The 27,818-nt window shown below is 40.8% G+C and overlaps 2 protein-coding genes across 2 annotated transcripts in view; one reads left to right on the top strand and one right to left on the bottom strand.

Moving 5' to 3' along the window:
* The window catches only part of SYN2 (synapsin II), a 185,316-nt gene that overhangs the window by 87,582 nt on the left and 69,916 nt on the right, over window positions 1-27,818 (top strand). The window lies entirely within an intron of this gene.
* On the bottom strand, window positions 794-27,624 carry TIMP4 (TIMP metallopeptidase inhibitor 4). The gene is made up of 7 exons (XM_034065881.1): window positions 27,583-27,624; window positions 24,574-24,706; window positions 23,229-23,483; window positions 7,953-8,050; window positions 5,346-5,460; window positions 4,522-4,646; window positions 794-4,346 (listed from the first exon to the last, which is right to left on the bottom strand). The coding sequence occupies exons 1-7, from the start codon at window positions 27,622-27,624 to the stop codon at window positions 4,149-4,151; spliced, it is 966 nt and encodes a 321-aa protein (XP_033921772.1). The 3' UTR covers window positions 794-4,148.

Genomic DNA, 27,818 nt, shown 5'->3' with positions numbered 1-27,818 from the left:
GTGTTGGATGCGCCATATATGGTTTAGATGGGCTGTAATATCTGGTTGGGATGAAGCTCATTTGTTTTTGCCTTCTAAAGAAATTATTTGGAACTTCATGGCTCAAAAAAACAATCAGGCAACATGGTACAAGCTCACATTTTAATCCAAGTTCTAGAATGGGCTGTAAGATGATCCGGGTATCAAGAGTCTTCTGTTAGATAAAGGTAGATTTAGATGTTAGGCAGTTCTTCCCTGTGGGGGTGCAGAGGTGCTGGCACAGGGTGCCTAGAGAAGCTGTGGCTGCCCCATCCCTGGCAGTGTTCAAGGACAGGTTGGACACAGGGGCTTGGAGCAAGTTGCTCCAGTAGAAGGTGTCCCTGCCTGTGGCAGGGGGTTGGAAATGGCAGTCTCTTCCAACCCAAACCAGTCTGGGATTCTATGATTCTACGAATTGAAATCACATCATCCTGTTTAAATGTTGTTGGTTTTAACACATAGCTAGCCTCACTTGTGTTAGCTTTGACAGAATTTGATATTTACAGTTAAGAGTTATTTGTTGTAGTCCCTCTTGTGTTTGCTCCTTCCCTTCTTATTCTCCAAGTTGTAACCGAGAGCTCTCTCCCTCCCCTCCAGTGCAAACCAGCTGGGGTGGGGGGAGCAAGGGAAGCTCCAGATCTCTGTGACTTGAGTTTCCAGCTGAGTGTGCCAGAGGTAGGGTTGTGCTGCTCCTCTTGCTTTTGTCATACTGTGGTGATCACTTGTACTGAGTCTTCAGAGGGCAATAAAAGGTAAATAAACAAAGATGCTGTTCTTTTGTGTAAAAATGGAGCTGCTTTAATGAAACACTGTTTGAAACAGAAACATTCATCTCAGGCTGATTATACAAAATGCTGCAAGGCTTTTTGAGCTCAGTGCTAGCTGCGTCATATGTACAGCCTTTCCCTCAGTAATTAGTTCCCTTTATTTCACTACATTCCCACTTCTTACGTTCTCTGTCATGAGAACAAAACAGCAGCTTTTTCAACATAATTGTTGGACAATTTAATGAAAACGTAACTGGAATATTGAGGAAAAGCCAGCAAAATTCAAGGTGTTGTTTTTTCAGCTGTTCACCTGTACAGTCTCCCTTCTCCTACCAGAAGTCATGTGTGTCATTTTCAGATGAAAATCAGAAGTTGTACCAGGCTGTATTTCTGCTCTGACCTTTCATATAACACGGACACAGTTTCAACAAGGAAAAATAAAATGCTGTAAAAATAATCTACTGTTGGTAATACATCAATGCCACTACAGTAAAAACCTTGATAGGGAAATAATGTGCTGGGAATGCTGCATTGTAGGTAATCCTTTTCATAGGCTTTATCACTGCTGAATCTCAGGGAAGATAAAACCTCATTCTGAGAGGGGTTTCTGTAAAGTTTTTCTTGCTGTATTTACTGATATGAGGAAAAAAACCCAACACCTTTGTACCATCCATTGCAAGAAATTTGGCTGGATTTATGCCCAGGCAGAAATCAAAGTGGATGGCTATTACTTTTGACACACCTCATATGGGATATTTTATGGCAGGTCAAATATAAAATGTTTTTAAAACTATGGCATACAATTCATAATACAGTTTGTTCATAAATATCAAAGAAAACATGTATTTTTACAAGGTACATGAAGAAGGCAATTCTCATTTGGATTAGTTGTGTTTAAGAGCTGATCACTATAAAACTGAAACAGAAGCAGAACTATGTTGAGTTAAAAAGCAGGAAATATCTGTTTGCTGCACAGTGCTATTCAGAAAACACCATTGCATCAAAATGGATTTGGAAACAAATGCTCCACTGTACATGTGCTGAATAGTAATTAGCCATGCTCTTGATTCAGCCTTTGTATGGTTATTAAACTCTTGCAGGCTTGTCTAGGAGTGCTTTTGGTTTGGCATGAGGAAATACAGCCTCATTTTTAAGTCTTCCTAAAAATTAGTAATATAACTGCTCAGCACTGACAGTAAATAGCACTGTCAGTATAGGAGCTGCAATATCAACTCTTTTTGGGAAGAAATGTAGCCTTTGTATTCCGTTTATGTAAGTAGCCATGGTAAGTCTGTGGTCCTAATTAGTGCTGGGTAATTCTTGGTTTGCCTTTAGCAAAGCAGAAAATGAGCTGGGCTTTACTTTTGGCAGCACAGATAGATGGTGTTTTCATTTAGGATTGTAAATTAAAAGAGCAAAACTGATTTCCAGTAAATGAAAAGAGAAATATTGACTATTAAGGAATGTATATTTCTCAAAGGAATAATGGCATGCCTTCCCATTGACACTGCTCCGTTTGTGCTTCATTGGAGTTGTGTAAGTTTAGCCACCAAACAAGTAAGAATATTTATTCTCACAAGAGCATTTCAAACCTGTCCTTTAAATATGGATCCATGCAAGTATCAAAATAAACATTAGAACCATGAACAGAATATGTCACCAAAATCATTCATACAGTTGGTTTTTGACAAGTGTACATTGTATGTCCAATACAGCATAACTCAGTGTGTGACAAGATACATGGAACATGCTGAATTTGATGTCCAGACTACTACTTCATCGAATTTAGGTGCATAGGCACCTCTAATTCCATTCAGGATGTGCATATCTTCTTTGCAAGTTGAAGTCCCAGGGATTTTGTAAGGACCCTAAAGCAAACAGAGTAAGGAACTATTTGGAAAAGCGGAGCCTTGAACCAATGGACAGTAACAGCTCTGATACCTGGTGAGCCCATGGGCTGGAAATGTCACACTGGTTAGCAGGAATGAGCACAGTGTTTAAATAGACCTGATCTAACCAAAGGAGAACAGAGCTGCCTAGATCTCCACCTGTTGTTCTAGCCAAAATTGGGATGAAGTAAAAGAAACCCAATGAGGAAAATTGGAGAGAGTAGAATACATCAGAAATGGCAGCTGTTGCAGATTCATACCCTGTGCGACAGGTCTCATCCAGTGTCTGGAACAAGCAGTTGTATAATTGTCTGAACTTTGGCATTTACTGAAAGAATTTCTTAAGTTTTACCACTGTGAACTGAGTTACTTTTGTAACATCAATATGTGTGAGATTAGTTACTAACTATACTAATTGATTCATGAAAGTTAAGACATTAAAAAGCAACACTTCTCTAGTTCATGAGTTACCAAATGCTGTATGACAGAGGGGTATTCATGAATCATTCATGTAAATTTAATCTATTCAATATGATAGAATAGTTGAGAGCTTAAAAGGAATCACTTGCCATGTAAGTTATTCAGTATCTATTGCCTATATTTTTACATGAGTTTCTAAAGCCAAGGCTTTTAACAGTGCTGAAAGACAATGACCTAGTCATATTTAGAGAGGTGTTATCAAGTGCTGCAGCTCCTGTGATGCCCCACATGGTTTTGTAAATATATGCAGGTTTAGCCTGTTGTTCCTTGTGGAGGTTCCATAAAATGCTGAAGCATTAGAACATGTGGCTTTTCTTTCACCAAAATATACCTAGTCCATAGAAATATTGAATTGGGTAAGAGGATTTTGATTATCAAAGCTGTTTCTTAACTTAGGTATCTTTGACTTAAGTAATGTACAAAATACAGAGCATAGATTGTTTTAATCAGAAAACTGTTCAACTTGTTTCAACAGATAAGGAGATAAGAGGGATTTTTTAATCTTTTTTATAACACATTGTTATAACACTTTACACTGTACAATAATTCTTTTGTATCAGAAGGCTTTCATACAGAAAAAATAGTTCTATAAAACATTCTGTAGTTCATCAGAAAGATTTGGAATGAAACATGGGGCTGGAATTAAACTCTTACACTGTAAATTAACAGAAATAGGGGACAAAAATCTGGCAATTCTTTTGTTCTTGTACATTCATATTGGTAAAAGGGAAACTTGTTGTGCCTTGGAGGACACAGAGGAGCATTCTCAGCTTGAGCCTCTCTGTACAAAGTGTAACTTTACAGAGTAGCTACTTCCAGGAGATTTGTTCCTCATCTTGCATGAGTGCCAATTCCACAGACTCGTACTTTAGCTGTACAGGACAATTTGGTTTTGTTTCTAAGCAACAGATACATTAGAGGATGGCAGTTCAAAGCTGTGAGCGTGCAATGTTTGATAGAATTAGCCTCCAAGGCTTTCTAGAAAGTGATGGGTTTAAGGTTCACTGATATCAATAAAGTCTTTCTCTGGGGGAGGACCACCTCGGTACCAGCTGCAAGTGCCATCACTTCTCTTGATGCAGGCATAGTGCTTGGCTTGGTGCCCATACAGCTTTCTTTCTATCAGCCAATCTGTCCAGAGGCACTCGTTCGGTGCAGTGATGGAACAGGGCACCATGTAGCAGGTCGTAATCTAGAGGTGAAATAGGGCATGAAGTCAGCACATTGCAGGTTTCATTTAAACAATGTTTATTCTCATGTAATGTAAAATAGATAATGTACAGGAGACCAGTTCCCAGCAGGGAGAACTGCTGATGCCTCTGAGGGGGCTCCACTGTTTGTTAGCCAGTGTTTTGTTCTATACTCACTTTGCAGCCGCAGCCCATTTGGTATCTCTGGTTAAGACTCTTCTTTTGAGACAAGGATAAATCATCCCATGGTTCAATGTAGTTGCATAAATGGATGTAGACTTTACCATCATTTAAAATTTGGCCTAAAGCATGGAAAATAAGAAAAATCAGGCAAGCAAATAAAACTGTTTCCTGAATACTGAAGTCAATTGCAAGAATACCTTATTAAAAAGGCCCCTGTATAAGTTATGCAAAATCTATAGGGTATAGAAATCCTATATAAGTTTTTAACAACACCAAATTGGTCATGTTTCACATTTTTTTTTCAAGGAATGTAGTTAGACCTGAGAGAACTATTCTGCTGATGGGGCTAAATAAATGTAACGGATTTAAGAATATGTTTCAGAAGATGCTGATAATCTGCCAGCAAGAGCTGGATGCAAATGCAGCAGGAGGTTAAACTCTAGCTTTCAGGGCTCCCTGGAAAAATCTGTAATTACTTAGAACCCCAATCTGCATATGTGTGGGCATGTGTTGTCTCATTAAGCATGTCTGCGTTCCTGGGAAAAGCACTGCTGTTGGCTTTAAACAGATAATGATGCCATACTTCCTATTTACTAATGGCATGGTTACTGACCTTCCTTTGTAACTGCTTTAAGCTTATTGAAGGATGGAAAACAGGTCAGATCCCAGTGTAACTACAGCTTTACACAACTGTACATTTCATTGTGCTTGTGTTATTTAGAACATAACTATTTTATCACAAGGGCTGGCACATTTTTGCAGTCAATCAGAGCAGTTATTTCTGGCTCTATAGGTACATTAGTTTTGTCACACTTTACCTGTCAAAAGATACTGTTTTTTGTTGTTAGCTTCTAGTTTCACACCACAGAGGGACGAATCAAAAGGGGTATAGACATACTGGACATCCTTGACCTTTTCAAATCCTTTAAACATCTGAAAATGATCAGACACAGAAAGTCACTAGTGGAAAACAAACAGGAATAAACAGTTGCAAACGACAGCTGAAAGAAATACATGGTGCATCCCTTTTAAAAAGGTTCTAACATCTGAACTGATAAGAGGAAATACCAACAATTGGACCCCTTCTCCACACTAAATGAAATGTGTCCATTATTTTTCATTTTTGAAGGCAATTAGGTCTTATTTTTTTCAAATTATAGGGTTTTTAACTGTGCTTTTTCAGTGGTTTTGATTGATTTTTCACAGCTTTTTCTTCAATTTATTTTCTACTGGCATCTTCCATTTACAGAGTAATGCAGGGACAGCATTTATCTCCCATACCATCCTTTGATACTGTGATCTTAAGCAAGGTGCTGCAGCATCATTTTCCACAGCCAGAATTTTGCCCAATGCAGCCTTCTCAAATAACTGTTGGCAAATGGGATCCAACTCTTGGAATTCCTGGCCTGCAGTGCTAGGGTGGATGGGTTCAGGATCCAGACCTGTGCAGTGTTCAGGTCACTGCTCCATAACCAGCATTTCCAACTCTGACAAGAATTCTTAAATAAGCCATTAGATCAAAACCAATTTACTTGTGTCCAAAAATGAGAAAGAACCATAAGATGCTGATCACCCTCAGCACGGTCATCATCTCCTAAGATGAGCTCACTGAAACCCCAGCTCTAGGGTGACATTGTGCTGTGTGCTCGGTCACAGGGCTCTTGGCACAGCTGTGTCACTGGAAAATGAGGTTGCTTGAGTCCCCTCAGGGGATGTAAATAGTACAGGGCTCTAGAGAATACACTCTAATGTGTTCATTTTTCTGAAGCCTTATTTATGGAATTAAAAAAGCCAAAGTTGTCATTGGACTTCTGATCCAAAAAGATTAGATGGGAATTTGAAGTACTCTAGTAGGAAAAACAAGCGCACTGAACCTGCCGTCTTTGAAACTTGCATCCCTTCCTTCTGCTGCACTTCAGCCTACCTTATACTCAGGGTGTGGGTGCTAGACACGGGTGTGTAGTACACAGTAACTAGGACAGTATTGTCTGATTTGAGTTCTCTCTGCATTAGGAAACTTTGGGTTGGGCTACAGTCTATGGTAGGGTGCAGCTTTTCTTTTAATCTCATTACTTCATATAAATGAACTTCAGAGGCATTATGCAGGTAACACAAACTGATTTAGCTATTAAATATATATATATCTATCTCCATAGCAATGTATAATGGGGATCTAGTTAATATTTAAGTGAGTCTGGTGTTCGTTTTGTTGTATTTTTCATATCAAAGACTGAGCTATCTCTGCTTTTAACATAGATGTTTGTTAAAGCATTTCTTAAGATGATAATCTTTTGTTTAACTCAGAATTCATATTTTATCTTCTCAGCTCCTGCCTCTTCTGAAATCTCTTCTGGTCAGGAGTGAGAAGTTGAAGGGTGGCACTATTAAAACCCATTTGTTTTTAGACTAATCTTGCATGAGCAGAGCATCTTTTACTAGAAAACAAATCCCTCTGATTTGTCCAGTCCCAGTTACTTGCCTTCTGAAGCTCAGCAGAATTAACTAAAGCTCTCATACTGATGCCTGAGTTTTGAACAGGCCTTCGCTTAGAAAAAACTGGGAGAAGCTCCAAAGCAGGTCCAGTGTATAAGTCTGTATCAGAGATTTCAGCATGCTGCTAGTGAAGAATGGTAACAGAGACTAGACTTCTCAGGCTGTTTTTTTGTGCTGAAGTATAAGACAATTTTCATTTCTATAATGTAACTGAAGTACTGCAGAGTAGCAAGAGAAGATTCAAGTGCTAATGGAAGGAAAGAGAATTGCTCTGGTGTTTATATGCTTACTTCTGTAAAGAAATGTGTCAAAACATCCCTAAAGACAGAAAGTGGCAGATGGTGAAGAGTTTGGGGGTTGTTCTACCAAGGTAAAAAGAACTGGCTTGTTAAAATCACTATTAAAACCTTATCAGAAGCAATGTGTGGTAAGCACCCCTAGGAATATTTTGTGATATTCTTGTTTACCATAGATTCTTCTTACTAAAGCTCCTGTGAGATGATCAACTGATTCAGTTTGAAGGATTGCTTATTTACTGTTTAAACAGGTAAGTGTTCATAACAATTGGCTAAGTGTTCCCAGTCAATGTCATCATTTATATATACATATATGTAAAAAATATATAGATATATATAATGTCATACAAATAATACGAAACAATATTTTATGGAAAATTAGAGATAAAACAGCCTGGGAAGCATAAGAAACAAAACCCAACAAACAGAAACCCCACCAATGCACATCAACAGCTTTTAACTGAAAGAGATGACCTGTTTCCTGTGTATTCCCAAAACAGGTGCTTCATTATCTGTTTTATATCAGTAGGAGGCAGCTGGAGCCTTTTCCATCTTAAAGCCTTTAAGGACCAGACTATAGTAATATGCATAAGTTATCAGCATTGAACTTCAAAATAGCTCAGTGATTCCATGTACCTTTATTTGTTTGATTTCATACCGGATCATTTTGTGGGTATCAAGAGGATTATCACTGGCAGGAACCACCTTCTCACTGGATATCTTTGCTCGAATCACTGTAATAAAGAAGAAGATTTAAATACAAATAAGTATATGCCTGATTTTTATAAGCAAAAGCAAAAAATATATTGATAGGTTTTAGCATTGTTTCACACTTCACCTAGAAGTAGATTTTAAGGCTTGAATCCCATAAAATGTTATAAACCATCATCATTACAGTCAGTGAGCAAGGGAAATTACATGGCTGTTGATGATAGAAGAACTGTTGATCAGTTAAATATACTTGAAGCTAACCCTCTGAAAGACCATGCCAGGCAAGATGAAAACATCAATTTTATGCATGAAATCAGAGGACAAGAAGAGAATCTTCTTTCATTCACTTCTCTGAGACTATAGATTTTAGCACTTTTCTTAACACATCATTAGTTGTGTTGACCTGTATAAATCAATTAGTCCCTCATTTCCTATCCTTTAAACAAGGAAAGTATGAGACTTCATGGAAGAAGTTATTTCTTTTCCAATCTGTTTGTTTGAGGCATCTCTCTTGTGTATGCTGTTTAACATACACGGTGACTATTACGCACAGAGAATAACAGGATTCTAAGAACATGGTATATGACAAAACATTCTCTGGAGACATCTCTCACCCCAGAGAACTGAGAGTCCTGGGTTTGCTTGATTCTGGATGTCACTGTTCCAGCTCCTCTGCAGATGCAGTACTTGTTGGAACAGGCTGTATCTGCAGGGAGATAGATATGCTGGCAGAGGCTGGAGCAACCAACAGTCAAACCTCAGACCCCACTTCAACTCTATGTCTAATTTGCAGTTGGGCAGAGATGGATCTTTGCTAAGACATCTCCACCTGCAGAGACCAGAAGTATCCTTCAGTAGGAGAGCAGCTCTCAGACTCCTGTTTTATTTTGCTTTTATTTTACATGATGAAAGAGACCATTTCTGTCAAAATTAGTGTGAATCAGCCATGATGCTTCCTTGAGTAAGTTCAGTTAGAAGGAGCCTGGGGTGGTCTGGTCCAGCCTCTTGCCCAGCTCAAATCAGGACACTCAGGGCTGTGTCCTAGCTGAGTGCAGACTATCTGTGAGTATGGTGATTCTACAGCCTCCCTCGGCCCATGTGCCAGGGTCTGATCACTCTTACAGTGAAATCCTCAGACTTCTCATTCCCTGAAAAGTGTCTCAGGCTCATGCAGAGGAAAATCTGGCATCAAAATGAGGCTTTAAAAAAAAAAAAACCCAAAACATTTCTTCAGTGTGTTGACCACTAAACATCATACCTAAAGGAACAAGAAACGCGGACTGCAGTTTTCCTTACAACCAAATAAAGGTCAGTCCCACCCAGTAATGGTCAGTTCTCATTTCCTCACTTACTAGCAGACCAAAGCAGATGTAATAATCAACATGCTGCAGATGCCAACAGCTTCAAAGCTTGAATTCTCTATCTTTTGGCATGATGCTTCCTCCTCCCAAGCTATTTAAGTTCTTTTAAAGAATTTCTTTTAGACTTATGGGTTAGATTGGAAGGGAAGAGTTCTTTCAAGTATGGACAGCAAATTCCTCATTGCAAATGGTGAGTGGCAGCATCTCTTTAATCATCTGCAGATGTGTTATGTTCCCACAAGTTAACAGTACTTCTTAAATATTTGATCTAATTCAGATAAAAAGTGTTGTGGATTGTGTGTACTGTGCTGCTGCAAAGGTCAAATTAGAATCGTGTTGGTTTGTTTTGCAATGCTTTCCTTTGCATCATGACTGCCTAAAAAGAGGTTTTCTCATTAAAGAGTTCATTCAGTGTAAAAGGTAAGGGCTGAGACAGCAGCTAGGAGCAAGCTCCATTAGTTTCTTAATACCATAACATGGTTTATATGCAGGAAATCTTTTCCTGCCAACTCAGTGCAAACATTTGTAGGATAATTAAAGCTGCTTCCCCCCTTATGTTTAATATTGAAACATTACTCATTTTCATAGTTTTATTAGATTCTGCATGTTAGCATCTGAGAGAAACCTTCCAGATGATCAGTGATAGCTCAGAGGGTCTCCGTGGAGTTACACTAGGCTGAAAGTGAAACGTTTTGAGGGTTGTCATTAAGAGATCTTTTTCTGGGTATGCAGAAGAAAATGCAAACTATTTTATGTTGTGTGTGTTTCACTCATTTATTTCTGTAAGAGAAAGCTTCCAGATGGGGAAAGAAGACCAAACTGAGATTTATTTCAAAGACAGGAAAGTTTTATTTTTACAGGATGCCTAAAGCTTTAGTTAGTTGGGTTTTACTTTTCTGTTCTCCTGAAACCAGACTCAAGTGCACACGGATCTTTTTGGGCCTTTTAATTCTTCTTGGTTTTCTTTTTCTGTGCTCTAATATTTTTTTGCAATCAGTGTCGTCTCGCTGTCTCCTGAAACCTCTTATTCATGTGGTTGCTTCTGTTTTTAACCACAAGCACTTCCTGATGTAGCATTCCTGGGCCCCGCCATCTCCCTCACTCCACTCGTGGTTCAGATGGTGGTTATAGCTTAGAATTCCTCCTTGTCTGCACTTCTATTCAAGACATGGTTCCAAGTATGCCATGACTTGGCTTCTCCTCTGTTCAACCGAGAACAACCTGTGGTTGTTTAGTGTAATAATGTCATTTTATCTTGGACTGTTATTGATTCCTTATGAGAAATTTACATGCATGAAATACATATGCATGGTCTGCATGTTCTAATGCCAGTAATTCAGTCTGCTGCACATTTGTTCTGCCTTAAAAATATGTATGGTTTTCCAAAAGACATAGTATTTGACTCCAGGATTCCAGTGGCGAGACGTTGTGTTTCTGCTGAGCTCCTATTTTAGCTCATAGTACTTTCCTAAGTGTAAATCTTTCTCCCTGCTTTGGAGCTGAAGGTTGTCTCAGGTGACTGAAGTGGAAGGAAGCTTACGTGATGGAAGCCACTCAGGGCTTGGACAGAGCCTCAGAGCCTCACTCATGCTGCAGCTCTTGGCTCCCACAAACTGTGCTGAATCCGTAGTGGCAACTTGCTGCCCCTGAGCAGCAACATCCTTCCAGAGGGCATCTTGAGGAGCAGTCTGGGTTTCAGCTGTAGCCTCCAGTTCACTTCAGGCTACGTTAGCTACCTAGCTATCTGAGCAGAAATTTAATCTTCACTGCTTTTAAGTGGTCTGTGTCTCAAGAAATCAGGGAATTTTATTTCACAGCACACAAGCTTGTAATCAGCATCAGCTTTGCTACAAGAGCCTTGAAATGAGACTTCAAAAACTATGTTGACAGGAAGAGAAAGGTGTAAGTTACTAAAAGGTTATGAACAAGGCTGTAATAATGTCTCATGCAGCAATTTTTTTTCTTACATTTATTGCCTCACTTTAGTTACATTTAATTACCTAAAACATGAGGAGTGTTTTTTGAGCACTTATTTCTACCTGTCTCTTCGATGCCTGACACTTTGATCAAGGTGTTGCCAGACACTGTTGCTCTTGTAGGGACAAGGAACAAGTGGCACAAGGAGAGGGATCTAAATCAAAGCGTATTGTCATGTGGTGGATGGGTTGAGGATGGCATCCATACTGTTCATGGGAACAACAGAAGAAAGCAAAAATAGGTGTGCAGAAATAGAAAACACAAGTGTTTTTCTGAAATTATCAGTCAGAGTATGCAGGGTGAAATAAAGTAGAGCTATGGACATACAGTATGTCTGTATGTCGTTTTGAAAACCCCTGTATCCAAATAAATTTTATCTATAAAAATACGTCCTTTTAGCAAAATTAAAACATTCACATGCACAATATGCAGCTGTTTCTGCTTAGCCTTCTGCTCTAAGATTACTTAAAACTTCTACCTACCTCTGTCTATCAGAACTTTTTTGGGTTAAGGGAAATATTCGCACAGGAACAAGTGCAGGAGCCCCATCCACAGAATTTATTCAGAACCTGATGTTTCAGTTCAAAAATTCTTCTTTTCCAAAAGCCATGTGGAATTTTTTGGGGGGAGGAGGGTTTCTTGGGGTCTTTTTATTATCAAAAGCATATATAGACTTTTTTTCAAGAGGTTAGTGAAAGGTCTTTCTGGATTTTGCCTCATTGCACACACTTCTGGGAGATCCAGCACTATTTTATATAACCAAAGGAAGTAAATACGAGTGCATGCAGAAGTTGCCTCTGTTCCTACACTCGAGCAGTTCTGTTACTCTGATTATAGGCTTCTGAAACCATGGTTGGAATGTGACAGAGGCTCTAGTGCATTTCATATGCTCACTGAAAGTGTTTATGAAAAGAGCATCAGGAGAATAGAGCCCAGGTTGTTTGTTTGGAGCTGTAAAGGTGAAGTTTCTAGATCCAGGACAGGAAATAATTGCATAGTAAAGCAGGAGACAACTGCAGTGAAACAGTTGAAGAATAAAGCAGGGCCACCCAGGAGTGCTTTGCAAGTGGCCTTTCCTTTGCTGTGGTGACAGGCTTGTGTGACTGCCGGCTGCATGCTTTGTTCTTCATTCTAGAATCACTATTCTTCAGTCTGAATAGGGGAGAGGAGAAGGACTTCTTCTAAAACGTGTAAAACTGTCATTATGCTCTTTTTGCAACCCTCACTATGAAATGGGAGTTATCTCCCTTCTTAGCTGCATGTCTGACTAGTGCTAATACAACTTCACACCATCTGATGCACACACAGATGCCTGTTTTTAAAAGCATATAAATTAACTACAAAAGGCTTAACTAATTTTATGTGCTTTGATTTATTTTGCAGTATCTTAAGGGAAGCTTCCAGAATTGATCCACTAATCAGTGCCATAGTACTGATGACTTTCATTTGAATATTGGGCTAAATTACTTTGCAATAACTGGAGACTGCACTACAATGGTGGTAGTGCCACAGGTTACAGTACAGCAAGGACAAAACCCAGCCAAGAGCTGCACTGTCTTCAGAGTGTTCACCCATACAATTAAGAATAGGCTTTATTAACACCCTGTCACTGCTCCTCTATCAGTGATCAGTGCAATCCAAGCCCACTCCCTCCTTGTAGTATACAAGTGCTAAAACATTTTGTATTCTGTAAGAGAAAAATGGGGGAAATTTGGCCAAAAGAAGACGAAAGTTATTGATTGATTGACATGAACATAATGTTTTAAAATGTTTAATTACCTGCCTAATGAGTAGCTCTACATACATTGATATTTTTAAAGCAGATTGTTTTGGAAACTTAGAAATCATTTCTAAGAGAAAGAAGAGATTTTCCTTACATTGTATTGCAGTATTTGATTTGTATCCAAATGAAATGCCATCTCAGTTAGTTGAAATCTCTGAAAAGAGAGGTGGGAAATACAGCACGTGTGTGTAGCGTAGACAGGCACTTGAGCATTCACATACTAGCCACTAAGTAAGAGAACATGTGTGTCCATTGATGTGGGAAGTAGTGGAAATCTTTGCATGTGTTACATGTGTCGCTTGGAGCAGGAATCGCATCTGCTGCTTTTAAATGAAACAAAGTAATGAGTAATACTATTAAGTGCCAGTACCAGGAGAATTATGTTATGGCTTAATAAGTTGCCCTTAACCTGAAATGTTTAAGGCTTTTTGAAAGCATGTTCTTTAACAGCAAATCCTCTGGTTTCTCTCTTCATGCTGAACGATTTGCCAACTGCAGGCTCATAAAAATGCCATTTTTATTTACCCCATTCCCACTTATAATTTTCTTCATTTTTCTCTGCTCTGAGTCAAAAAAAAGCTCTGCTAGTGCTATAACTCCATTTCACAGATTCTGAGTTGAGATGATCTGTACTGCATGCAGAAAGGTCTGTACTCTGTCTTCAAAAACTAATTTACTGTTCATTGCTACAGTTATTTGATTTTCCACTGGGAGGCATGTAAATCCTCATCTTTATTCAGGGTAACTAATCAGAGTTAAACTCTGAGGCAGCCTGCACTTAGCAAATTGACTCAGATTTATTTGTGATCTTTCAGAATCTGGCTGTTAGGAATTTACTGCAAATTTACAACAAATCTTCTGTTTGCTATTGGACTACTTTTAACTTCTTTAAAGAAGAATTTGGCATCCATGTGTTTTAGGCTCTGTTCTTTTAATTCAAAACAGGCCTATTTCATTCTGCCCCTCTATATAGATATATGTTTATAGTTTACAACAGTTGTGATTCTTTCTGTGGCATCAGCTAGAAACCACTTCTGCCATGGGTGTCCAAATGCTTTACCATCAGTTGGTCTTGCTGTGTTTGAGGGGGTTTGTTAATCAAAATGTGCTGGCCAGCATCATCACCTCTGCTAGGATTCACGTATTTTTTGACAGGATTCATGTATTTTTCTCTTCTTCTACAGAAGATCTTGGAGGGGGGAGGCAGGTTGGAAGTTGAGTCTAGGGGCTGCATGAAATCTGGTGCATTAAGTCAGAATGGACAAAGATCAAAGTTATCAAAGATGACTGCTTGATCCCCGCAGGAGTGCTGACAAACAACTGATGCCAATACAGTTGGTGATGAGACAGATCTAACAATACATTGCTTTGAGGATAAATCTAGCATATCTGGCCCATGTCTGATGTTGTCACAGCTATCCAGTGCAGTTGTCCACACAGTTCTTGCTTTTGATGCTTACAACATACAGGAGAATGTAGCCATTCTTTTGCAGTGTTGATTTCTGAATTCTTATGCAAGCTTTTAATTGTTTCAGACTTCAGTAGAGAGAGAGATGATTACTTCTGGCTATCTGCTGAGGTGCTAGATCATACTTACTCTTTTGGCAGTGGAAACCTAACAGTTTTCTCTTTTGAGAACCGACCAAGGTGTGATTGAATGCTTTAAACAGCTGAAAAAGAGCCAGTGTGTTCAGCAAACAGCTCATCTATTGATTTTCCTTTCAACGAGACAGATCAGCAAACAGTAGTTTCATTTCCAATCTCTAACCCAACTCAGATGTTCGAAGCTGCTCTACTAATTCAATTTTAGATATAAACAGAATGCACCAGGAGCAAAGCTGGCCCAGGACTGAGGGGACTCTTTTCATCTGTGCTTGCAGGATGGATTTCTGATCTGTAAGTCTACACATTGTTAATATTCACTCTTCCTCCACAGCTCCTAGACCCAAAGTCAAGGAATCTTTAGTTCAAAAGATGTTTATGCTAGCTAGGATGTGAAGGCACTTTTATATTGCGGAAGAGCATCACTTTAACAATAGTAGGCTTTTTTTCCTTTCTTCTATGGAAAGCCGTGTATGGAAGAGCATTGCCTAGTCCTGGTGGTGCTTCCAGCATGAGAAGGTAAGTGTGGTGACCTAGCAACCACATCTGTAACTGAACAGCCTGACACTAAAGATATATCACTAAAGAAGAACTCTATGGAATTTTTGAAGTGGAAGGTTGATTTAAAATATTAGGCCAGACCTAAAGTCTACTAACCCAACCCAAAATAGAAAACTAGGAGAGAAATAAGGAGATAGAGCCACGTATTGGACATTGAAGGGATAGGTCCCAAATACACTGGAAAAGGTTTTGTGTGTAATCAGTATGGGTCCCTCTACCACTTGATCGTAGCCACTAGTCTTTAGTTATAGACAACAGCAGTGAAATACCTTTCTTTTTGAGATGATACATGGGGATCATTCATTATTCATGGAATCTTTATTGAGAACTACTGCATTCAACTCACTATCAAAAAAAAAACCCGGGAATTCTTCTGAAGTCAATAAAGCAGATACCAGGGATTATGTTATTTCCATTTCATACGGATATTAGTTTGCATGGTACTATTGTTCAATATAAGTGCTTTGTAGAATTCAGTTACTCTTTTGTGTTTTGGTAACACAAAACTGCGTTACCAAACTGCAGCCAAAATGCATTTCCATTTGATGCTTTCAGAATGTAGGAGGCCTACACTTGAGCTCATTAGGGCTCTCAGGTAGGACAAGATTTTGTGATTCTCTGTGTGTTTTTGGCTCGGGATCCAAAAATTCCTTGTATTGAAGGCAGGAGTTGATGGAATTTGGCTTCCCAGTTAAACCAGAGGATTATGTGGTTCTATTTTCTATTAATTAGGAGAATACATTCCATTTATGAGAGCTTAAGATCTAGTTTTTACAAACTTTCAAACAGAGGAGGGGAGTGTGTTTCTAACAGATATGTGGTATCTTTTAACTTAAATATTACCTTAAAAAGAGCCTGATTTCCTAATGTTGTCCAAGGTTAGTTTTATTTTTCTGTGCTGTTTTTACAGCTGCTGCTCATGTTACCAGAAATACTTCGCAAGTCTCAATACCACATCATTTGAATGGTAATCAACATCTGCCTAATTTCAGCTGAAGAATAACACTCTCTTTATACTCCAAAGCCTGTAGAACAACATACATAATGTTATTGTAGATTTCCATTCATAGCTGCATGCCCCTTCCTCTGTGCAGAAGAAACACCACATTATTGAGATACGTTTTAATGAGGAAGTTAGGGATTAAAGTTGGTGAATTAATAGGATTAAGAGTTCGGCAGTCTTTCATCTTCTATTATTTATTTATATTTTAATCTTTGCCTTTATCTTGAATTGTGTTTTCCCCACTGCATGTGTAAATATTGGGCTTGAAATCATGAGGTTGAGTTTCTGGGCACTACAATGCATGCTTTTCAATAAAAGTCACCCAGTTCCTGAATTTCCTTATCCTGCATTTATAGCATATTCAGCAATGAGTCAGTGTTACTGAGGTTCTCCTAAATCAGCACAATTCTTCTGAGATTTCATGTTTCTACACAATACTCAACTCTGTTTTTTCCATGAAAGCTACATTACTCTGCGGTTGTCAGCTGTGTTCTAACTGACAGGAGTGTTGGGATCAGTGCACTGGGCTCCTTAGAATCCTGTCCGGTTGTTCCGTTTCATGATGCCACCTCATTTTACAGCTTTGAAACTGTTGGGATCACTGCCATGAAAAAAAAATCAGTGAGCAAAGGGAAGGCGAGTGACTGTTTTGCCAGACAGAGACCCGTTTTCTTGCTTATATGGCAGGGTTCTAAGAGCAGTAATTTACAGGAGATTGGAAATTACGTCTTGGGCTTCCATGTTACTGGCAATGCAAGTCTAATCTTGAATTCAGAACTGAAAAGTAAGTTAGGAAGCTAACTAGATGTGGAATTCTGAAGTAAGTTCTCCAAATGCTGGCTTCCGTCTCCAAACCTCGAGCAGATGTAGGGTTATTTGTAGGTCTAATTCAGGTAATACTTCCTACACCTAAAGAGGAAATCGGTCTTTATCCTAGAAAGCTGTTTCACCAAGATTTTGACAAGTGTTAGCTGCAAACGGAAGGACTCATGCTGCTATTCCCGTAGCAGCACTAAAACTATTCACTGAGAGCAAAGACTGGTACAAATACATGCAGCTGTAAGCAGTGATGAACAGCACAGTATCTCTGCAGTCACTGCAGGCAGTTTGGAGGTTTTTGGATGGCATTTACAAGTCAAGCTCTGATGCCAAGAATGTTTATGTACTGCAGTTGTAACTGCATTGTAAGAGGCAGCTTGTACCAGGGATGGGCCTTTGCAGGGTTGCGGGTACTTTTTGTTTGTTAAGAGCTTCACTCGAAGTGCATCAGTAGCTCCTTCAAATTAGATAACTCCCAAGCGATCATACTGTCTAGGGGGTTTAAATTTCATTTGTGAATACTATAGATGTGTATAAAAGTATACATAAGAGACAAGTGAAAATGTCACTATGTATGTCTTTCATACTGGGAGAAGTAAGGAAAACTACCACCTTTTCTGTAACTGACGTCGGCAGGGTGTTGTCCAGCCAAAATAGGTGAATGGTAGGTTTGGTATCTGTATGAGTCTGTTGAAGTGTGTGTTAAAAGTAAAATGTCTGTTTCTCAATAACTTTTATTAATGGTCTCGGTCCTGTAACAAAAAGTGGCCGTAGGAAGAGTGTGACTGTTCCTGATTCCTACATCCCAGCGCTGCTCTCTGAACTTTTGTGGGGCTTAGTTGGGCACAGGACTGAATTGAGCTTTTCTCAGCCAGTTGCTGAGGATGTGAGGCTGAGAGGATTGTTCGCTTTCAGCCCCTCTGCATTAAACCTACCAAACAGGAATAACATCACTTTTGAGAGTAGTATAATTTCTAGCTGGTTTTAAGAGGATTCATTGGTTAATATAATTGGGGTTCTGAAAATACTGCTCTGGCAGCATGCTCTGTCAATGGCACTAATAACTTGCCATGTTGCTTGGAGCAAGCTCCTCCAGTGGAAGGTGTCCCTGCCTGTGGCAGGGGTTGGAGCTGAGTGAGCTTTAAGGTCCCTTCCAACCCAAACCAGGCTGGGATTCTGTGATTATTTAAGGCAATAGAGACTCATAGCTTCTTCTTCATAATTATCCATGCAAGAAGGATGCTCAGGTGCTGCGCTTCTCCTGTTGCTGTTTGAGAGAGAACAGGAACAGCAGAAGTCCAGTACATTATTTCTTTAATGGAAGCCACAATCCTTGGAATAGAAACTCAGCTTTCATTTCAGGGGGTTGAGGGAGAATGGGGCCCCTGAGAAATGATAGCTGTGTAATTCCTTTCATTGGTGACAAGCTACTTTAGGAATAACATATGTGTTGTTGTCACCGATTGCTCGCTCTAGAGGAAGGACCTTGCTAGGAAGCCTCCCTTTGGCAGGACAATAATATAAATGCAGATCATATGCCAAGTGCTTTAACCTTTCTGTGCTATGAAGGAGTCTTTTAGACTGTAGGCAACTCTGTGCTGTAAGCTGGATGACCCCATGTCTGTTAGTGGGGTCTGTGACCCAGGATCTGCCATGCTCTGCCTGCTCCCTCAAGCATTGCCTTCAAGAACTGGAAGGTGTCAGGGCACTGCTGAAACCCTCCCAGAAGATGAAGGTCTGTTGCATTCCTGCTGGTAATGGTCTTCTGGTACATGGTGTAGTTACAACTGTGTGAATGCTCTACTCCAAACCCGTGAAGATTCATTACAAAGCTGCTTCATTTTGTGTCAAACCCCCCACTGCAGGTGCTCATCAACTTGAACAGGCGGGTGTCATATCTGCATAATCACACCATTCACAGCGGGTAGTCTTTGTGAGACTAACAATATGGTGAGTGCATATAATGTAATACAGTAAAAATGAAACATAAAGTCTACTTTCATGTCCCTGTTCAACTTTTCTCACCTAACTTGGAAGAAACACTGTCTGCATTTCTAATACATTTTCCAATGCTGATTTTTCCCATCAGGGCAGTTCCTTCCCTCTCTAATAATGTACAAACTAATCCACTCCAGTACAAAGCTAGATATGATGCAGAGAGGCAAAACTGAGGGACACTGAGCTGTGGAAGTTTTATTAGGAAATTCAGTAATAAAGAAATAGTGTATTGTAATTTATCCTAGAGGAGCTGACTTTGCAAATTTAATTCTGGTGTATTTAAATATGATTTTTACTGTTATTTTTATATGTGATTAAAACCTAATTTATCATCTAGCACATCTTTACAATGCCTGATCTCAGTGATCTCACAAGATTTTGACAGGCTGCAAATGCTGCCAAGCTCCAGCTTTAAAGCTTCCCTCATACTTGAAAGGTGCCACCCTTCTCTAAAGCTATAGAAGTATCTCTGAAGCTGTATTACATACTGATTTGTACTTGAGGTGGTTTAGTTCTGTTGGAGTGTGGGGCCCAATATTCAAGAAAAATACTATTTTTTATAAAGATGTTTAAGAAGAAACAATAAGACAGTTTAAATTGGAAAGATCACATCTGGCTTGAAAGGGAGGGTACTGGTGTTACATATCTAAGAAATGCAAAGTGCTTACGTATTCATCCTTCTGTCCAAAATATAACCTTGCTTATGCCTAAGGGGAAAAACCGACATGATTTAGAAGTGTGTGACTTTGGAAAGGAATTGGTCCTCTCTTCAGATACTATTTCTCCAGATTGTCTAATTTCATGTGAAGGTTGGCTTAGGTTAGTTCAGGAAGACTGAAGTCAGTGGTAAAAGGGAAATCTGGTATCTAAATACTATCTGATAAACTCAGTTGCATCCATGGTTCTCTCCAAAAAGAGCCATTATCAGAGGAATTTTCTTTCATTGGCTTGACGCTATGGTGCATTGCTGCTGGATTTGAAACATTAACCATCATGTCCTTATCACGTTTCATTGCAATATGGAGAAAGCCTCCTGGATGCTTCAGGGGGACAGGGGTCAGCACTGGCAATGAGCAGTGCAGTGCATGGAATTGCAGTGTCATAAACCTGCCATCTCCATGCCCAGTGAAAGTCCTCTTGAGAAGTATGGGTGTTCTTTGGGGTTTGGAGGCATTCAGCACATTTCCGGAGGAACTCAGCACTAGTTAGAAGAACACAATAGGGATACATCTCCCTTTTTCCATAACAGGTGTGTATCTTCATGGCGGCAGGCGCTTCCTTCAGATGAGGACTGGCCTCTCTTTGAAGTTTAACACTATTGAGAAGTTCATGAAAACTGCTCAGATTTGTACAAATTCACACCCTCTTACAGCTGTGTGGGAAGATTAACTCACAAACACAGGATAGATGGCAGGAGTGGCATTGCACTCGTGACTTATCCATCATTACATACCCATCCGTGCAGTGTACAGCCATGTAACACCTGCGAGGCTCTTCACTTATTCCTTATTTAGGTGCAGCAGGACCAGAAGCTCTCTTTTACTCTAGGTCTGTCACAAAGCCTGTTACTTCTATCAAGTTACTCAGGTTGTGTGGGTGTTTAGAGAGTAAAGCCACAAAACCCTCCTGGCAGTGAAAGCCAAAGTATCAGAGCATTAATCACAGGAACAAAAAAAAGGGGGAAAAGCTTGTCCCAGACTTAAAATACTTTATCTGTTGTTTTTCTCATATAAATGCTAAGCTTGCTGAGTGGCTTCACACATTCAGTTAATGGCTCAAGTAGTGTCTAATGACTCAACCCCTCCACCTCCATTTTCATTCCACCCAATTTACAACTGATCATAAAGGAAATGTAAAATGGTAGATGGTGAACTGAGAAATAATGCAGTGATCCAAGTGTGTGCTTTGGGTTTGTCTCAGCTTTTATTTTTCTGTGGAAGTCAGAGGCATCTCATGGTTTCTTTCTTTTAAAGGAGATGAGCTGGGGTTTTGTTCTGTGAGGAAATACCTGAATGTGTTTGTGGGTAAATGGATGGATGAATTCAATCACTGATAAAACAGAATAGTCTCAGCAAACAGCTGGATTGACACTCGACTCCCATAGATCTTGGTAGCTGAAGAGCTGTCTCTTTGTTTAATCTTTTGGAAGCTTGAAAGTGTTGAAATTGGAGTATGGATTTTCAGTTTAATCTTTAATCTTATTAACTCTTAAACACCACCACCCCACTACCCCCAAATATCTTTCAATATGGTGCTATGGAGGAGAGGTTTCAGTTATGCTACAGCACAGGATGCTTACTGGCACAGTGTGAGCTTCCCAGTCCCTGTTCAGAGCCAGGTGGCCCCAAGGACACAGGAGGGAGGCTTCAGACCCACTGTGCATCAAACAGCAGAGGCCCAGCCCCAGTTCCCAGGGGATGGTGCTGCCCCTTCCCATGGGCAGCCCCAGCCTGCAGCCTGCTCCCACACATGGCATGTAAATCCATGGCTGCTGGCAGCAGGCTGGAGGAGCCACCTCTGGCACCTTGGTTAGGAGGGATTCCTCTTACAGGGGCACATAGCTCCTCTGGTCTTCTGCAGCTCCTTTAAAGTGACTTTGTTTATGGAAGATACTGTTGCCACAGGAAATCAAATAATTCATCCTTAAATGTTTTAGGGCAGGTTTTATGCAAACGCATGTATAAAACCTTGTATGCACATATTTATCTGAAAGGATATCTATGTGTCTCTGACATTTTATAATATACAGAAATACTGTTTTAAAATTACAAATATTAAACAAAGGGATCTTTGATATAGATGTTCCATAGCCAAAAGGAGCAGTTTACTTAAACAGGAATATTTATAGATGTGAGATCTTGGGCATCAAGTCCAAATACAAAGTAGTTGTGTTTTACAATCTTCAGTATTTAAATACAAAAGCCTATAGCCACCGTTTGTAAAATGTATCTAAGATAAGAATAAATCTTACTATCTGCCATAGGAATGGCCAGAATAGCTTTCCTGAAGATGCCTCATAACAAGGATTTTGAGTTTCCTCTATATTGTGATTTTCTTTGTTTAGGAAAATCCCTATAGTAAGTGTAAAAGCCATCACTTCCAGATGTCCAGGAATGCAGCAGAGGAATATGGCTCAATGTGCACATACAGAGTTAAGCTCCTGATCGCGCAACTTCTGTTTTCTGTCCCACCTTAAACAAGCCCAAGTTTGTAATGCCTGGTGGAGGTAACTTCATGAAAAACACTGCTTAACACGAGCAAATTAAAAACCAATTTAACTGATGGCCACAAACAGAGCTTAGAGTCTGTCATGGCCACAGAGATTTTGTGTCAGGGTATAAAAGCCATTAATCAGTATGCAGAAAGTACTGCCTGCCCATAGAGATGCTAATTTTGTGACACTTTGGAAACTCATGTTCCACATTTACTGGCCACACTAGATGAAAGCTAAACCAGCCTTAGCTTGTGCTGGGAAATCAAAGGACTGCAAAATGACACATTTTCTTATCCCCATGCAGGCTAATTTTGAGATCTTGAGTTTCTTTCCGTAAGTTGCTTGTCACCCCCAGTGCAGACTGATTATCATGGAACACAGTTGTCCTGACGATGGGCAGTTGTGTTTGTACAGCAGTGCTGCTTTTTTTGGCTGTAGAGCCCATCACTGTCCTGCTCAAGTGTTAGAAAATGACAAAGTAATCCGGGAGCCAATTGAAGCAGTTGTGGTGGGGCAGAACAGAGACCGAGTGTTTCAGTATGTACCGCTGGGGGCTGTTATTTTACGTCCTGGGGATTCTGTCCTCCCGAATTGTTAGTAGAATACCCCTATGCACGGTTTATACATAGCAAGCATGTTTAGCTCCTCTGATAACTCCGGCTGCTGTTAGCAGTACCCATGGGAAAGTTCAGGTGTTCTTCCCCTGTCTGCTCCAGGTCAGGACCCAGTAGAGAAGCGATTCCTGTTTAGAATAAAAGCCGCTACCTAACAGAGCCATTTCTGCCGCTCGTGCCCGGCCGCCGCGGCTCCCGGCGCGGTGTGCGCGCACAGCCCCGCACAGCCTCAGTCACCGCCCCGCGCTCCCGGCGCCGCTCGCACTCACCCAGGGCCGCGTCGCAGATGAGGTGCTGGGGATGCGCGGGCGCGCAGCTGCAGGCCCCGGCCAGCAGCGCCGTGCGCGCGGGCAGCAGCAGCAGCAGCAGCGCGGGCAGCGGCCCCAGCGCGGCGGCTGCGCGGCTCATGGCGCCTGGAGCGCGGCGGGTCCCGGGGCCGGCCGGCAGCGAGCGGCGCAGCTCCAGCGGCGTCGGGAATCCCTCTGAGGCTCGCTCCGAGCACACGCTCCTGGCACTGACTTGTGCTTCCCGGACATGGGACCCTCGTATTTATGGCCCTGACACTAACTCCTAACCCCGCCTTCCTTTAAGGCACAAGCACATCATTGGCGAAAGTTGTTGCACCGGAGGAGAGGTTACCTTCGGGAGCACTGCAGCGCGGCTGGTACCGGTTAGGGGAGCTAGTCGTGACCAAACGCCTTCACAAAAACATCTGTGATGAATCTTTAACGCGGACTTTTCGATCTGAGCAGAAGAAAGATTTTATCATTCTCCGGGAAATCTCCTTCCAGCTTCAATTCCAAGCCTCCTCCTGCCACCTCCTCTGCTTTGGTTTGCTCAACAAAGCCGCCCTTTTTCCAGCTCTGTTTTCATTTCCAGCCCCTGATCTTCCCCGGCGCTTACGTGCGTTTTCTTGAACTGACGTCCCTGTTCGCAGCCTGGACAGAACTTCATTCATGGAAAGGCACCGTTTCAGTGGTCTGCTTGTGACCCCTGAACAATTGGTAGTTAACAGGGAATACTGGGTTAAAAAATAAAAGCTGCAGTAAAAGGCATATTTTTATTATTTCATCGCAGATTTAATTGAAAATAACAGATTTCATTTAAAAGGAAACGTGCTGATGGTGTATGGAACCGGATGAGCTGAAGGTCCTTTCCAACCCAAACCATTCTGTGATGGTCTGTTGGAGGCACAGCTCTTTCTTCACCTTCCATATTAATTTAAAGTGCTCATCACCCCAGATCTGTATCTGAGTTTTCTGACTCACGTTACACATGGGGCACGGACATAAATACAAGAGTCTGGAATTCTGTTTCAACTTCAGATCACTTGTTGCTGTAGCAATCTTTATGTATGGAACATGTATCATACATCCTCTTTCTGTAAGGTTGTTTTGTGAGGGAGCAGCATAGGGTTTGATTAGAGAGCACTAAAATACAGCTACAGCTTGCCATGCGGGACAGAACTGCTTAAAGAATTGCGTGTTTTGTCACTTCACAAATCCAGTTTAGGAACTGAAAGTTCTTTGCTGTCATTTGAACCATTTCAATCCAGACACATGAAAATTTACTCTGTGAGGCTGGGATTGAGGTGTTCACAAAGTGGCTTTTCACCTTTCTGTACATGGGACATATTTCGCAGCAGCAGATCGATTGTGGTTTTGAACAGCGCGAAGTCAGGTTTACAACTATTAGTGCTCTGATGATTCTTTTTATTCCTCCCATCACCTGCAGAGACATGCTCAGTCTGTCACAAACACACAAATACCCAGAATTACTGGAATTGAGTCTCATTTCTGGGTTTTAGGTCCACATTCAAATCTGAGCTCACTATATTGTACCCCGCATCCTCATATAGTTGATTTTATTTTTCCAGCCTGAAGTTTTGGCTTTAAATCACAAGGTTGGACCTACATCCAGGACTAACACCTGAAAGTGATTTAGCCCTGTTGTCATCTCTGTTCTCACCTAGAGGAAGCTTTTCATGTGAGTGAAAAGATAAAAAAGCTGTGAGGCTGAACCCTTACACAGGAGGTTCAAGGCATGGAGCAAGACCGAATCCAAGCAGGTATTTCAATGGCCTCTGTGGTCAGTAGTTGTATGTTGTTGATTCTCAAGTCTGACTTAGGGCAGTAGGACTAGGAAGTGATGAAAAACTGAGGGCCATTGGTTGATATCCAGGTGATATTAGACGGCTGCTGCTATAGATGATCTAAACAGACCTAGTTGACTACTGCAATAAAGAAATATGCTGGGCAGAGTATCTAACACTGAGCTCCCAGGCATACCTCTTTGTGGTTAACTAAGGCACGTTTTGCCTAAGGTTGTCTAGAGCAGCACATCAGACTACTACCCTCTTCATGTTCTGAAGGCTGTCCTGTACAAACTCGTTGTACAATCAGATTAAACATACTATGCTCATAACAAAAATAATTTTGTGACAAGTTAAAAATCCACAACTAACTTTCAGAAATAGCTGAGAATTAAATAAATTCAACTGAAATGCCAAACCCAGATCTCATATGGTAATCGTGCAAAGGCCATAAAAACACCTCTTAATTACGATCTTACATAGTATTGCCTGCAACTACCCTTGAAATAATCCAGCTGGGTTTTCAAGAGTCTTGCAAAGCATTCTGAACGTAAGTGGAGGATTCACAGCATGATCACACTTCAAGAAGCCAGTAGCCATCAGAAATGTCAATAAACAGGATCCCCATCACTGTGTACACCCAGTCGGCATGGAAGGGACATGCTGTGGGACATGCTGCACACAGCAGGACCTTCCAGTGGCAATGTGGGTTCTAGAGAACCTTGTGGCTAGGAAGTTTCTCAACCCCAACGTGAAGCAGCTTGTCCCAGCAGCAGAAAGGCAGGTACATGCCACGGTCAGTCCCAGGGTAGCTCATTGAAAACCAGCGCTTAAAACTGGCTGTTCTGCTTCCCATGCAAGTCCAACAACTGAGCAGGGTTTTGGTAGGTCCATCTCTCATTTCTTCATGACACAGTCTTATCAAAACGTAAAAAGGCAACAGTTTTCAAGGCCTCAGCAGAATTCCTGTTCTCTGATAAGCTTCATTCTGAAATTTTGTCAGATTATCATCAGCGTTTAAACAAAGACACATTTAGATCATAGCATTTGAAAGGGATTTTGCTGAGCCTGGATCTCTCTGTGCTCAGGAACATGCTCTCACAAGTGCAAGGAAATGTGTTTTTAGTCCATTTCTCACAGGAGACAAATATTGATAGTTGTAGCTTCTACCACTAGCAGTGCAGTGTTGGGGTACCTGTTACTGCTGAACGGTATCAGCAAGCGTCTTAGCTTGAAGATGCATTGTCCTTTTTTATATTGTATCTGGTTAGGAGTTCTCTTTGTATTGGGGAAATAACTTCTACAGAGTTTAAAAGAAACCCTAAGCTCAGCAGCCAGTCTGTATACCAGTCTGTTAGATCTTGACCTTGTAAAACACAAAGATCATTCCTGAAAGACATAGAAATATTCCTTGACTAACTTTTAAGCAGGATAATCTTGTATTTTAAATAACAGTACAGAAATTATTGCCAGGGTTTTATAAATACAAGCAGACTGAACAAAACCCCAGTCTTTTTATTATTTGTGTATGCTGACCAGCAGTACAGGGCTTCTTTCACTGTGCTCTGTGTTATGATGTCAGTTTTTCTTGCCATGATATCATAGTAAAATATGTCATAACACGAGTGAAGGATGAGGGGCAGCAGGATGAAATAGTGCCCACTCCCTGGTTACATACTGATATAGCCTACGCTTGGTAATAACAGCGAAGTTCATTTATCAAGGGATAGTCACTGGTTCCTTCCATTCATTATTGACACCATAGGAAGTACATGTGTCACTTTCTCATTTCTGCCTAGCTACGTAAGTCTAGTGTTGAACAACTGATTTCTAGTAAAATGCAAGAAAATAGACAGGAACTGGGATAATCTGTATTTGTTGATGTGCACAACATCAAAACAAGGCAGGACACCTGCCTACAGTCAAGTTTATGATCAACTTCATCTCTTCTCAATAGGATTTACAGTTTTGTACAGGACTTTTGGTTCTGGAGGAGCTTTTTGTACTGTGGGGTTTCACGATCCTTGTTAATTTTTACTCTGAAGCATTAGCATCTATCAACAGCACTCTGGTCATGAATTACCACTGTTCCTTTCTGTTGTAACACCCCCAGGGATTTATAGTAGACACTAAGTCTCCTCTGTTGGATGCCATACCACAGAGCCCTGAAACACAGCTCTTCCTGAGCTCCAGAACAGACTCATATTGACTTCCTGATGCTCTCATCTCTTCCCCAGGAGTTACTGGGGGCAAAAGGTGAGGAGTGAGGTGCATCACCCCCAGAGCTGACACGGGGGGAGGCAGCACTGCCAACATCACTCGTGCTGTATTCTGCTTTCCCACCCTTCCTCCCAGTGCCTGCCCTCTGCTCTCATGGATCAGCCTTTGGCAGCTGTGTGTCCACAGGACAACTCTGCAGCACCACCTCTGCCTGGTCTGGGCCCTTCCAGCTCTCAAGCAGTTTGAACCTACACAGGGTCATTTGGCTGTGCTCCCTGCTCTGTACATGATGCTTGCTTCTGGCAGCCTACAGAGTATGCTCCTTTATCTGTATCAATCTTATTTCTCTCCATTGTGGCAAATGAATCTTGTTTTAGAATGACAGGCAGGATTTGCCACAGTAATAGTTTATCTGGTGCTTTCTTGATGTGTTGCTAGAGTTCTTAGTGCTGCCCCCGATACGGCCACGATCCATGTCCTGTAAAAAAACCCCTGTACAATCAAGTAGAAAATTCTAAATTAGGATATTATTTCACAAAGCAAATGA

This window comes from Melopsittacus undulatus, chromosome 9 (assembly GCF_012275295.1).
Source record: "Melopsittacus undulatus isolate bMelUnd1 chromosome 9, bMelUnd1.mat.Z, whole genome shotgun sequence".
Taxonomy (NCBI): Eukaryota; Metazoa; Chordata; class Aves; order Psittaciformes; family Psittaculidae; genus Melopsittacus; species Melopsittacus undulatus.
This window is presented reverse-complemented; position numbering and strand designations above follow the sequence as displayed.